This window comes from Sitophilus oryzae, unplaced genomic scaffold (genome assembly GCF_002938485.1).
Source record: "Sitophilus oryzae breed Bouriz unplaced genomic scaffold, Soryzae_2.0 scaffold_1396_pilon_pilon, whole genome shotgun sequence".
NCBI classification, from domain to species: domain Eukaryota; kingdom Metazoa; phylum Arthropoda; class Insecta; order Coleoptera; family Curculionidae; genus Sitophilus; species Sitophilus oryzae.
The window spans coordinates 5,025,658-5,040,328 of NW_022146055.1; the positions used below are offsets into that span (position 1 = coordinate 5,025,658).

Sequence of the window (14,671 nt, forward strand, 5' to 3'; positions counted from 1 at the left end):
AAGTTATTAATCTTTAAACCAATTAAAAAATATGTAAGTGGCGTCCTCTACAAGTAGGAGTCATATTGACATCAAAATCAAACTTCTCATGTCAAAAACCTCCAAGATACCAATTTTCATCCAAATATTTACGTTACTTCATAAATTATTTGGAAAAAATCGAAATAAAAATGAAACTTCTCCACCCTGTATCTCCGAAACTAAGCATTTTAGGACATAAATTTATAGGAACTTTTTTACTTATTTTTATCTGCAAAATATGCTGCCGAAGTTTCCGGAATACAGTTCGGACCACCCTGTATACCCATTGGACTTTTTTGGAGAGATGAATCCGCCACAGAGGTATAGATATTTTTTAAATTAAATATTTTTCACCAAAAAATGTCGAAAAACTTATTCTAATTTTAGAATTATATCAGATAACTTGGTTAGTAAAATGTATTTAGCAAATTATAAATTTACAGCAGTTTCAGTCAGTTCTAATAAGCTTCAAAAAGTCTAATTTTGGGTAAAATATAATATTCTACATTCAATAAGCCTAAAGCATGTGTGTATGACCTGCCAATACAAATATTTTAAAAAAGCCTTTATAAATCTATTCCAACGATATTATTTGTACTTACAATAACAAATTTTAAATTTAATTTAGATCATTATGTAAAATATATAAATATCATTACGAAGTATACTAAGCAATATTATGTTTAACAATAAATTTATGGGAACATCTTGGTAATAAAACGCTAATAAAATATAAAATTAATATAAATCTTCCGTGGATACTGTTATAAAAGCAGTTTAATCAATGCAAAACCTTCGTGCCACCCTGAACACGGCTCAAAACAGACTAAACTTTCCGCTTCTGTTTCTGGCAAGTCTAACGAATCAATTTCGGAAAAATAGAGACATATCGGGTGAAATTTTGCCGTTCCCTTTAAGTTCACACTTGCGCTACCGCTGCTTGTTATGGAAACGCCCGTTACTGCAGAAACTTTTAGACTTTCAGGCGTCAAGACGTTACGAGGGGCAGACAAAACAAAAAGAAGAGGAAGATTGAGAATAATATTTGTTCAGATCATCGATTGATTGAGTTATAATACCGGGTGTTACAAAAAACATGTGCCATATCTCGTGGGGAGATTCCTCGCATAAAAATAAGACTTATTCTTCATATCAACATAGGTCCGATTCTGCTTTGTTTCTTAGCTACAGGGTATTAAGTGTTAATATTTTTTCGATTTATTATAATTTTCTTTCAAGTACTTTTAGCGTGTCGAATGAAATTTTGAGGCTAAAAGTTACTATAAATGCGACATATTTTAAAGCTAAAAAAGTGTCGACATATTTATCAGGGACGTGCATATGGGTTATTACTGGAGTATTTTTTCAAAAAAAATTGCTTTGATCCAAGTCTAATAGCAACCTTCAAAAAAAATAATATCATTAACTTGCAAAAGTTTTAAATAAGTACTCATTGATTCCTCATCAAAAAATACGAAAAAGAGTTAAATATTATATTATATATTTCCATACCCTATAAACATGGGTATGGAAATACATAGTTTTAGAGTTTGTTAAAACTTTTTAAAATTTGTTTTCTTTTGTAATTATTTTAAATACCATTAATTTTTTTATTTGAAATTGCTATAGGACTAATAATAATATTATTTAATAATAAATTAGGTAAAATATATAATTTATTAATTTTATTTTAATTTTATTTTAATTTTAATTTTATTAATAATTGTGATTATAACTGTGTTTTTTTTCTCAGGTAAAATTTCGACAGACGATGACAGAAAAAAAGCAGATGACGTCCCATACCAATCTATTTATTTTACTAAAAAAAGTTTCTAATAATTTTTAAGTTAACTATGAATGGGTTTAAATATAAATCCGTCATACGTCGTCTCTTGTTGTTTTTAACCAGTTTTATTGGTTTATTTCAAAAATGACAGATCGTATTTCAGTTTTATTGGTTTGACCGAACGATGAACGACAAACGGACGCCGATGCGTATGAACTCGTCTTTAGATTTTTGACGCTTGTCAAAGTCTTGCTAAATTAGAGGTTATAATTTTGTATCAACTTTTGTCAAATACCCTGCGTTTTGGAAGATGGTGCATTTTGATTCGTGTTATTACGTGTGTTTTGTGTCTTTTGAAGTCAAGTGGAGGAAAAATCGAATGAAAATTAACTGTAGACCCAGAGCACCAGTTTATGGTTAATACTCGCTACCCAGGCAGAAAGTCTTATACACCAATAAAATTACCATCAATAAAGTTCGTATACCATCTCGTCGTAGATAAGTGCATCTCGTATATGGTAGAAGGACCATACTTAAACACATACTAAAAACTGGAGTAGCTGTAAAATATCGACATCACACGATAGGTAAATAATGGATTTTAGTACTGCAGAAAAATAATGTCAAAAGATACTGGTTTGAAAAAATTAAGATTAAAGTTAATTAATCAACCTTTAAGGTATAAAATTTGGTAAGTGTTATTATTAATAAAATAGTTTGTTTTATTTATGTTGTTTTATTTGTTCCTGCGGAATATTACAAATTTGTATTTGTACATATTATAAGTTATATTGATAAATATAATCATAAATGCGGGAAGTTTCATGAAGCTTGAAAGTAAGAAATAGTTCTTTTAACATTGAAAATGTTTCTGTTATCCTATATAAGGGAGCCCAAATCGAATTAAAATGCTACATTTGCCACACCATGACGTCATCACGCGTATACGTAGAAAATCTCGGCGCGGCGACGGCAGTCGCACATCGCTAATTGTTTATTGATATATCTTTATTAGTTTAAAAGCAAAAAATATGGGGTTTGCTTTGTTACCTTGTCAAGACATAAGCGAAACATATAAATTGATTCTTTTTTTCATTTAGGCCTTCGTTTTTCGTTAAATGAAAGTTATATTTAAAAAAATCCATTTTTAAACCAAATTTTCGCATGATTGAAATGAGTTATTCATGCTTAAAGTTTTTTCGGTCATAAGCGCTAATGGAAATGTTTTTTTTTGTAAATAATTATAAAACATTACTCCTACGAAGACTTTATTTTGTACTGGATCAAAAAATAAGTATTTGTTTTCTCTATACGGTGGTATTAATATATCGATTTTTGATGATAGTGCCCTTTTCCCAGTCTAATTTTGTACTGCTTTTGGAATAAGGGTCCCCATATCATGTACTTGTACTTCCTTCCCTGAAAAATTCAGCTTGTGACACCGAAGTGGGGTACATATATAAAAGCTCAAAGGTTTTTTTTGTTACATCCATCCCGCCGAAACCGCCTCACCAATCTTGGTGATTCTTTTTTTAAATGAAAGGTATATATGTCTAGATTTGTTATGAAGTATTATTATATCGCTTAATCGGTATTTTTTTATGTAAAACGAATAAATATTAAAACATACCTGAAAAACACCTACACAAAATACCTCTAGAAATCAATTATTTGTCATTGTCAGTGGTGTGTCAGTTAGATTATAGAGATTATATATCAAGTTTTAGATATTTTAGGGGTCAGTTCATACCACCAGCTTTAGATACATCAATATTAGCACAAAGGTTCGTTTAAAGAACATTAGTGATTAGTGAATTAGTTATGCAAAACAATTTTAGAAAATTCATCCTCTTAGAGTGTAAAATTATGTCGAACGATTTGTTGTATGAAAATCATTTACTATCTGGCCTAGAAGAATAAAATTCTACCGAAAGAATAAGAAGAGATTTTTGAAATTCATCAACCAAAAGGGTAAAGTTAGTAAAAAATTATATAAACCTTCATGACCTCTGGATTATACACATAAAAATTTGCACAGAGGATCATTTAAAAGACATGAGTTAATTATTTGGACATAGGAATTTATGAAATTCATACCCTTAGGGAGTAGAATAGGGAATGAATGTTTGCTGTACGAAAATGCATTACTGTAACATCTAAAAGTATAACATGTTATACAAGGGTTTATTTATAGTGACATCAATAATATGAACGAAATATTTCTTCTTCAAATCATCCTTCTAGGAATAAAAAATAACATATAAAGAGAGTATTAGTGCTCTGGAAAAATAAAATAAAATCAGGGCAGTATATCAAGAAAAGCGACAATTAAAAACTTTATATGTCAAAGCTATTTATTTTAGTAATACAGTTTATATGGGACCATAGGTAGGGTTCTATCCATAGAGGGTAAATGTCATTTCACTATTTATTATTTTCGAGAGATCTTTTTTGAGAATCTCGACTTTGCTTAGGTTAGGTTAGGTCGAATTCTAAACTACTTTTCTTTACTCCTTTTTCAGTGAATGTTTAAATCTCTTGTTTTTTTGTTAAGTTCGTTATTTAAACATATGTATGTAATACACTCATATTAACACTTATAATCATATTTTTACGTTTTTATTCATCATTTTCAATGCCCCCCCCCGGTTGCATCTTTGTAAAGGACTGTGAATTTTTTTATATTTTTTTGGTATGTGGTGTCTTGTTCTTGTTTGTTTTGTATTAACACATACCTACCGTTTTTTGTTAAATAAAATAACTCGATTAGATTTATTCAGTTTTATACAGTTTTTTTCACATTATTTTGAAGTTTGTCAGTCAAATTTTAATTATATTAATTTCCTGCTATGCGTTCCAATTGTACCAACTTATTTTTTTGTAAAATAAAATAAACTAATTTGAAATTAAAATGACTGACACATCTATCACTGTCAAGGATCTTGTCGTTGGACAGACTATAATAACAATTTTATTAATCACGACTATTAGTCCAACCTACTGCAATTTCAAATAAAAAAATAATGGTATTTAAGATAATTACAAAAAACCTTCCTTTAAAAATTGTTAACATCAAGGAGGCCGAATTCGACAAAATACCAAGAGATATCTTTTAATTGGCATTAAGCGGCCTACACAATTTTTATATCAAAAGAAAAAGTCAGTGGCTCACATTCTTTTGAAAAATACTCCAGCGATCCTGCTTTAATTATTTAAGATTATTAACAATATTTTTCTACATAATTTAAATTTTATAATTATAGGAGGGGCATGGCGATTCTTGTGTAATACAATTCATTGTAAACACAGCAGGTTTACATCAAAGAACTCGTTGAAATGTGAACTTCATTGAAATGACATTGATAGTCTATAGTTGAGGAAAATATACACAATATAGAGGAAGTAGTTGTTTAAGTTTATTGCGTACAATATTATGTTTGCTATGTCTCTCCTGCTGTTTGAGTATACGACGTCTAGGCTTCAAGTTTCACAAACGGTACATCATATCGTAGACTCATTTAAATGTTAATTACTTCCTTGTGTATAGTATTATGGTTCGATAGATGTGTAATAATGGTATACATGTATAGAAACTGGAAATATAAAATTTAGTTGAATATTTATCAGATTTGAATGTAGATATTTATAGATATTATATTTATAGACGTTTATGGAGAACCTTTGATAGGATTCTTTTGAAAATTTAGAATTTTATATAAAGGCACCTGCTCCACCAGTCTAAATTATTTTCAGTGTTACAATGTTGCCAGTTTATACTAAAAGTGGTAGCATCTTTCTTATTTGAACACCCGGAATATTATTACATTTTTCGAAACTACTTTCATATCTCATATTTTTTCTGTTATGCTAACCTATATTTCTAATATTTTTTTTTTATATTTCTAATATTTTTTATAAAAAATAATAACAAAAACATGATCTTGAATAAGCATTAGTTAAATCATAAATTTGGCATATTGAAAGCCGAAATTTGGTTTACATGTTAAGGAAAGTCGACATATTCGATCTGTTTAAATCAACCGATTGGACTTCAAATAGGGAGATCAAAAAATATTTATTTTCGTTAGTTATAGAGCTTTGCATTAATTTATTCACCTGTATATTATTAAAACAATTATCTATGACACAAATTCTACCCCAAAAAATAATAGAAGTCTATATTAAACACACACATATTCATTAGGGTGTCCGTTATTTCCCAAGTTGATTTTTTTTTGCTGTTGCGCTCCGAAATTTTAGTTTTTGCTCTAAAAAAATTATCCAACGTAAACAAGCTCTTAATTTTTAATTTGAACATGGGATTTTTTGACTCTTTGCATTTAATTTTTTATCTCCAAAGCAAATGAACCTATAGCTTCAACAAAGACATATTCTAATACAATATTTTACGCTCTGTAAAAAAGGTATCTTTGGTTTTTTCCATAAAAACATTCCTTTAAAAGTTATTCGCGATCAAAGTTATGCCAGTTATGCAAATAGTTTATAATCAAATTGTTCTATCATTCACTGCAAATTCTAATTGCGCCTATTGATTTTGACTAAAAAAGCAAAAAGACCTTTTTTAAAGCGTAAAATTTTGTATTAGAATATATCTTTGTCGATGCTGTAGGTTCATTTGCTTTGGAGATAAAAAATTAAATGCAAAATGTCAAAAAATCCTACGTTATTTAAATGAGAAAAGTATCATGATTCCGGCACGGTTTAAATTAAAAATTAAGAGCTTGTTTACGTTGGATAATTTTTTTAGAGCAAAAACTAAAATTTCAGAAGGCGGCAGCAAAAAAAACCGAATAATTTGGAAATAACGGATACCCTAATATTCATGTTTAGTTGAGTTTCAGTAATCAACTCATATGTTACAAAATATACAACAGAGAAAAAATATTCGCAATTTAGACGATGTAAATGTAATTTAACAGAAATAAACAACCTATACCGTCCTTATTAAAATCAATAATCCGTTATTCTAGTTATCATAAAGCGGTGATTAAATTCCGGAGACATACTATTAACACGTGTATATAAAGGTAGCGCCTCTGAGAAGTATCCTTGACCCACAACTACAAGTATTCCGAGGTATTTCGAGGCCTTTATTATAGATTTTTAACCTTTTACCGTCCTGGATACCATTTGCTTAAGTGTTTTTATTTCCGTTCGTTAAAAAAACGAAACTTTTATTATATAACTCTTGGAAGCTAAGAAAACATCTCATATTTTATCCTTTGAAATACATAAAATTAGCATATTAATATTGTTTTAAATGATTAATAATTAAACATCAACCAAAGTATTGCTATCTTTTTAATTGACCACGTTTTAAAAAATATTGTAATAGGTTTATGTTTTCAATAATCTTAATATCAAAATTCTCAGAATTTTTATTTTTGTAGTATAAAGAGATAAAAATTCTGAGAATGAATGCTTATTCCAGGTTTTACTTGTATGCTATCATTTATTTAGTGTCTTTGTAATTTATCTTTTAGTGAATTTTTAGATATATACTATGTTCATTATAATTGTTTTTTTTTTACTAAACCTAATGAATTTCCACATTTTATTATTATTTTTCAAAATGAAAAACAGTTTTACTAATTTGAGTTTTTCTGTAGTTCATATTTGCATAATATTATATTGTTGTACATTTTCTATGTTGTGGCTGATTTATTATTATAATAATGCTTTCTATATTTTTACATTTGCCAATAAATATTTATTTACTATAGTGTTGCAAATTTCGCTAACCATATTAACTTATAGGAAGAGAACTTAAAAAGATAATTTAAAAAAATGTGGAAAATATAAATGTTTTTTTTTATATTAACTATATAATCTATGTTTTCAGGTACCTCTAGATTTATATTAAATTTCGTGTCTTTTACTTGTAATCATATATATTCACATAATTTCAATAGCAAAGAAAGTGCTAATCATAGATTAATAAGTTATGAGAAAAATTAAAAATATACATAGAGCTGTTACATTGCAATTAAATGTATTATTTTAAGATAATCTTTATAATATGAGGTCAGTCTAATAATATTACATATTGTAATAAAACAATAATATTAACTATTATACAGGGCAAATCTTAAATAATTGCAAATATTTTCAGGGCTGGCAGATCTCAATAAAACAAACATATTTTCTCTTTGTCGTTTTTCAAATAAGTCTATAATAACCGAGTTATTTTACTTTGAAAATTTCCAAAGAAATTACTATTTGCTTAAATGTTGAAAACAACTTGATCTTTTCTGGGTTTTCTTTATTGTAAATTTAATCTACTGCTTATATTGGCATATATATTATCAAGAAGTTATGTGTTTTAACCCAAAATTAAAAAATTTCCAAATTTTTTTTAAAAAATTCCAAAATTTCAAATTATTTTTTGCGAAAAAAAACCTCATAATCGTGTTTCCATGGTCGAAGTATACTACCCCTAAAAATATTTGCCCTTATTATAATTTATAAGACTTAAATATTATTCAATTGATTTATTTTTAAACAGCATACTTAAATAAAACATTAATATCTGTATAATAAAAACTGTTTCTAATAGTTAAAAAATCTCCGCGATTAATGTATAATATTAAACAGTTCTAGTAAAAACTTACCTGTGCAACTTTTTCTCCCATTTTTGGTGTGTGAATACCACTTTGGAAATATTTGGCTGATCCGTTGTCTTGAAGTGAAAACTAAATAAAAATAATAGTTAAAAATACAAATTCCAAAGTAGTGTAAAATTACTTGATAAGTAATTCTATAAGATTTTTAATGTTGTTATTAATATATAATAATTAAATTATCCGAATTGAAATATCAAATGCATGTGGTAAAGTTATCTTTAATATACGTTTGCCAAAAAATCTTTTCAAAAAATTGGATCTGTATATTATTTATATGGATTAATTCTATTAAATGTGTCTATTTAATTAATAACATATTTTTTAATATACAGCAATTTTTTTAATATCGCTTTCTTTTAGAATTTATTTGAATCTGAAATATTCATTTAAATTTTTTTTATTTTAAAGTTGCTAAAACTTGCCTATTTAAATCAGTTCTTAAACTCAAAATAATTTCCAATTCTGCTATCAATGTCATCTAAAAATATTTAACATATAATGGAAAATAAATTTCTTGCAGTTTTTAGGTATATAATAAAATTATATAAGAGTTTCTTGCCTTGAACTGCTAATATAGAATATAATTTGGGGCTAGCCGAAAGAAGCCTTTATTCACTATCGATATTGTGCCTCGGTGGTACGAAAATACATTGCACGCAGGCCGCTATCTCGCGATGCGGGACTTAATATCTTACCGCTACTTTACGACAAGTCGTGTTTATATACTCTGTGCTGTGCTCGACATATTGTGGAAACGACCCAAGCTCAGCTGATGATGGGGTAGGGCCCCGAAACCGGTAGTGAGAGCAGGTTGATCCACATTATGTCGAACACAGCGTGGAATTAATTTCTATATTAGCAGTTCAAGGCAAGAATCTCTTATATAATTTTATAATATTTAACATTAGATATAGTTTTAGTGTATTTTTAGACTTTAAAGTTTGAAACAGAAACTACAGAATGGTTTGGAATTTTTATCAATATTCAGAATATAGAAAGTTATAAATCTACTTATACAGGGTGAGTTTCCTACGATGTTCTCTATGGGTATCTTGGAAAGTACTGGAGATAGAGAGTCGGTTAAACGGAAAAAGAATTGCAGTTTTGTGGGGTCATAAATATGCGCCTTTCAAATTTTTGAAGAACTTCATGGTTTACTAGATATTTCGAAAAAAAGAAATTTTAGCTATTTTAAAAATCTATCTATTTTAGACAAAAAGTTTTCAGATAAAAGTTGTAAATAATCACATTTCTAATGAGTTTGTGTTTTCCGATTTTTTCTAAAGCCTGCCATTTTTGACATATGACATAAACATATGTGTTTTTAAATGGAAACTATAGTTGGCCATGACTTCATAAAAAGCTCCATTTTTAAGCTTTTCAGCGATATAAGCTATATGTTTTTTTCGAAAAATTAGTTATAGCCAATTCTTATATTTCTTGACTAATTTCACTTAGTTGGCATGGTGTTCTTATTTTGTTATGATTTATAACTTATAAAATGACAATAAATATATTATTAAAGGCTCTTTACAATTTACATTCCACAAACTAAAACTTAAAAAAATAATATCACTACACAATAATACACTTTAAGTTATTTTAGAAAATGTTCAAAAAATCCGCCATTGTTTTGAGTACATAAATGCATCTTTTTAAAACTGAATTTCTAGCTATTCTCACAGAACGACCGGTTCTCCTGTGCCGCCTCTTCGAGTGCCTCTCTTAATTCATAAGTTCCTTTGTAAATCTTGTTGTTAACCATACCGCATAAAAAAATATAAAATTGATAGGTCAGGTGATCGAGGAGGCCCATGAAATTGGCCCACTTTGTTTGAAACCACTCTATTAATGCGCGAGTATCTAAATTTAACTTAAAACATGTCTTGAAAATTGTTCTCTAAAAAAAGTTGAACAATCCTACACACTTTTCTTCATTTGAAAAATTCATATTTACAATTTTTGTTTATTTTAATTTACAAAATTTGGATGTTTGGATGGACGACGATTGAATTTGTTTCCATGGATAACTAAGTCAAATTAGTCAATAAAGATAAAAATTGGCTATAACTTGGCTAAAACATATTATAGCTTATATTGTTTTAAAAATGGAGCTTTTTATGAATTCATGGTCAACTATGGTTTCCATTTAAAAAATATGTTTGTGTCATATGTCAAAAATGACAGGCTTTAGAAAAAATCGGAAAACACAAACTCATTAGGAATGTGATTATCTACAACTTTTATCTGAAAACTTTTTGTCTAAAATAGATTATAATGGAAATAGGAACAATTTTTAAAAAAGCCAAAATTTGTTTTTTTCGAAATATCTAGTGAGCAATGAAGTTTTTCAAAAAATCTGAAAGGCGCATATTTATGACCCCACAAAATTGCAATTCTTTCACCATTTAATCGACTCTCTATCTCTAGTAGTTTCCCAGATACCCATAGAGGGCATCGTAGACACCCTGTATATTATACGATTTTTTTGCAATCAAAAATCTCATGTATTTTAAGATTTAAAAGAAAAAGTAAATTAAATGCTGCTTTAACATATACCAATTTGAACTTCCTCCAAAATAACGATATAAGCAGCTACATACATAAATCATATTTATTGGGATTCTATTTATAAAGCTAGCACTCTTGAAGTTTACAAAATAATTACATAGTAATTTATGAGCCGTATTATATTTCCTTCCTTCCGTTAGAAAATATATGAGTAGTCGAGAGAAATGTAAAAATAAAAGTTTATGACATCCTGATTTATGACAAAGTACAGTAAAATCTTTAAAAATACTTTTATGTCATATTAACCTAACCTAAACAATGCCTAAACATTATAAATCATATTTCTTGATTATGAATATGTATAATGTTTTTCAGTAAAAATACTACGGAAGCACTTCTCTGAGTATAAATACGTACTCATCACTCATTGATAATTTATTAAAAAGTCAAATATACATATCATCAAACAATTTTATTATTTAACAATCTCATATTACAGAAGATAAATTCTGACGTTTTTCATTTTTTTTCACAATTTGTTATACTATGATTATCTTATTATTTTTATTTTTTTTATTTTATGGTCGTCTACACCACTGGATTAAGTCGTGCATTGATTTTAAAGCTCTCTGTAATTAAACCACCAACAAAATACAAAACCTCTGTTTTCAGTGCCTTTGCTCTATAGAAAAATCAATACCATTTTCCATGTCAGCAACTAGCGCCATCTCCACTCAGGGTCTAAATGTTGAAATATATAGATTATCGATTAAAGCAACGTTAATTTACAGCAAAAATTAATAGGTGGCGCTTCGATAGCTTTAAAATACACCATATTTTTATGTTTTACCATGCGTTTAGTTATATTTTTATACGGTGTATACAGATTAGATACAGATATAAATAGTTTGGTACGTACTTGTGGACAAACCTTTTGTTTAACTGAATCTGTTGGATTCGAAAGACTTGGACTTTTTCTATCGTTGGACTGTTGAGCTGTTCGATACCTCTGAAGGTCGCTTTCCGAAGAAACGTTTGGAAATTGTTTACTTAAAATTGGTTTACTTGCTACAAATAAAAATATATATATATATATATATATATATATATATATATATATATATATATATATATATATATATATATATATATATATATATATATATATATATATATATATATATATAGATGATTAAAATATACATATGTCTAACAGTTCTTGCAAATTCGCGCGTAATTTCAAACTTCAACATCTTAAAAACATGTTTTTTTCAGCGTTTCGATTTGCTAATCGGATTAAACCGTTACAATTAACTGTTCCGATTAAAGATGTTGCAATGTACTTCCAAACGCACCTGTGGGTAGATTTTCGGACGAAATTTATCAATATTTTTTGGTTTTTAAGAATATTAATAAAATTTGAATTTGCGAACACATTTCTAATATATGAGTAATCGCAAAACAACTTCCGATGCACGTGATCAATTTTGAGTGACAAGCGATGACGACAACGCTGCCAGATTGTGATGCATTTATGAGATGAATCTTAATTTAAAATTGACAAACAAAATATTTATTATATCATTTTTAAAGAGTTTTACGTTTTATTTTTAATTTAATAACTAATATTTTAGTGATTAATTGATTTATTTGTTTTATAGCTTATTTTACTTACTATATATTGGCAAAAAATAGTCCAGTATGAAGATTATTATAAGCCTTATTATGGAGTTATTTATTTATTGATGTACAGGGTGTCCCATTTTGGTTGAAATCATACGGTATCTCCGTTTATAATGAAGATAGAAGGATGCGGTTTGCACAAACCTGTGCCACTTTTTTGTCAAACGGAAGATGCTGTCAACAAAATTTTCAAAGCCCTCTTCGTTTCTGAGCTACAGGGTCTTTTCGAAAAATTTGCAATTAGGGACAGCCCCCGTATCTCCGTTATTATGGATGATATCGAGAAGGTGGAACTGATTCTTGTAGAACTTTTTACGTAGAATACAGTGGCGTAGCCTGTTTTTCTACGAAAAAAATAGTTTTGAAAATATGAACTAAAGTTATGTTTTTTTCAAATGGAACATCCTGTATATTTATAAATCATATGATCTGCCTTGCTATGAGCTTCTGAAAAATATATATCACTCTATATTTATTTTCACTATTGATTGCAATATTTAAAATATATCATTTTCTTTATTAGTAGGCCGTGATAAATAACAAAATCAACTAAGGTATTTACTAAAACAGTCATACACATATTAAAATTTTATTTAGCATTTTTATATTTTACTTTTGAACTGTTACCGCTGAATCTCTGAATATATTTTTCTTTTTTTTTATAACGGGATGGGGTTGCAAATATCTAACAGCTTGCATTATTAGCTCGCATTATTAAAACATTTTCCAGGTGTTCGACATTGTATTAGTTGCCACGATATGTTTCATATTTCAAAAATCCCTAAAATCAGAAATCGAGAACGGACAAATCCGGGAATCAGGAAGGCCATCATATGGGTCCATTGGTTCGAATTCATTGATTTGATAAATAATAATTTAACAAAATTAAGTCTATTAATAGTAAATTAGTCCGTAAGTTAAGTTGTGAGGGGAAGCCCCATCTAGCTGAAAGTATATTTCACGTAAATTAGCTAAAGGAATATTTAGAAGTTCCGATATGGTAGCTTCCTTTACAAATAGCGGTAGAGAGTTAAGTTTCACTAATAAATAAAGAATTTATTAGTGGCTCTCAAAATAAAACTAGAGCCAGATAGTATACTTTTAATAATTCTTTAATTTCTTTTATTATTAATCATGGCCTACTAATAAATATGATCTTTAAATATTTTTTTTTAAATATTGCAGTAAATAGTGAAAATAAATATCGAGTGATATATATTTTTGAGAAGTTTATGGCAAGCCATCATATAATTTATAAATATACTGGGTGTTCCATTTAAGAAAACATAACTTTAGTTCATATCTTTAAAAAGATTATTTTTGTAGAATAACAGACTACGCCACTGTATTCTACGTAAAAAGTTCTAGAACAAACAGTTTTCATCGTCTCGATACATTTTCCAATAACAGAGATACAAGGGGTGTCCCAAATTGCAAAATTTTCAAAAAGACCCTGTAGCTCAAAAACAAAAAGGGCTGAGAAAATTTTGTTTACGGCATCTTCCGTTTGACAAAAAAGTGGCACAGGTTTGTGCAAACCGCACCATTCTATCTTATGATTTCAACCAAAATGGGACACCCTGTACATCTTACAACGCCTAAGTGGTAATAACAAGAGTGTGCTATTAATGCACAAACTAATAATCACAGAATTTAATAAAAACTAACTTAGAAAGTGTTATAATGTGCTTATCAATCAAACTTACTTTTCTGACTGCAGTCAAGGGTAATAAAGAAACAGGGAAGCTACAAACTCTTTGCTTCGACTGTTTAAATGCTTCGGCATATTTTCAACATACAATTTCAAGAAATGCAGTACAAAAACTAGAAAATTTAGTTCTTAAAAGAACTGATTGTGCTTAAAAGTGCAATTTTTAAAAAAGACTGTGAAAATAGACAAAAAAACGAGAATTAACAATGACAAAATAATGACTGAAACTAGGATAATTGTCAAATAATAAAGGACAACATTGCTGAATACGGCGCAATGTGACCAACATAGGGATAATAAAATTCGGTTTAAACT

The 14,671-nt window shown here is 28.2% G+C and overlaps 1 protein-coding gene across 5 annotated transcripts in view; it reads right to left on the reverse strand.

Annotated features, from left to right (window-relative positions):
• LOC115875917 (potassium voltage-gated channel subfamily H member 6) overlaps nt 1–14,671 on the reverse strand; it is a 318,511-nt gene that overhangs the window by 159,463 nt on the left and 144,377 nt on the right. For 4 of the 5 annotated variants that reach the window (XM_030891500.1, XM_030891497.1, XM_030891496.1 and 1 more), the window contains exons 7-8: nt 11,882–12,030; nt 8,440–8,520 (exon numbers count right to left, since the gene is read on the reverse strand). In XM_030891500.1, coding sequence (XP_030747360.1) covers nt 8,440–8,520; nt 11,882–12,030 — 230 coding nt within the window. The remainder of the gene's footprint in view (nt 1–8,439; nt 8,521–11,881; nt 12,031–14,671) is intronic. The other variant, XM_030891499.1, reaches the window with a different exon arrangement.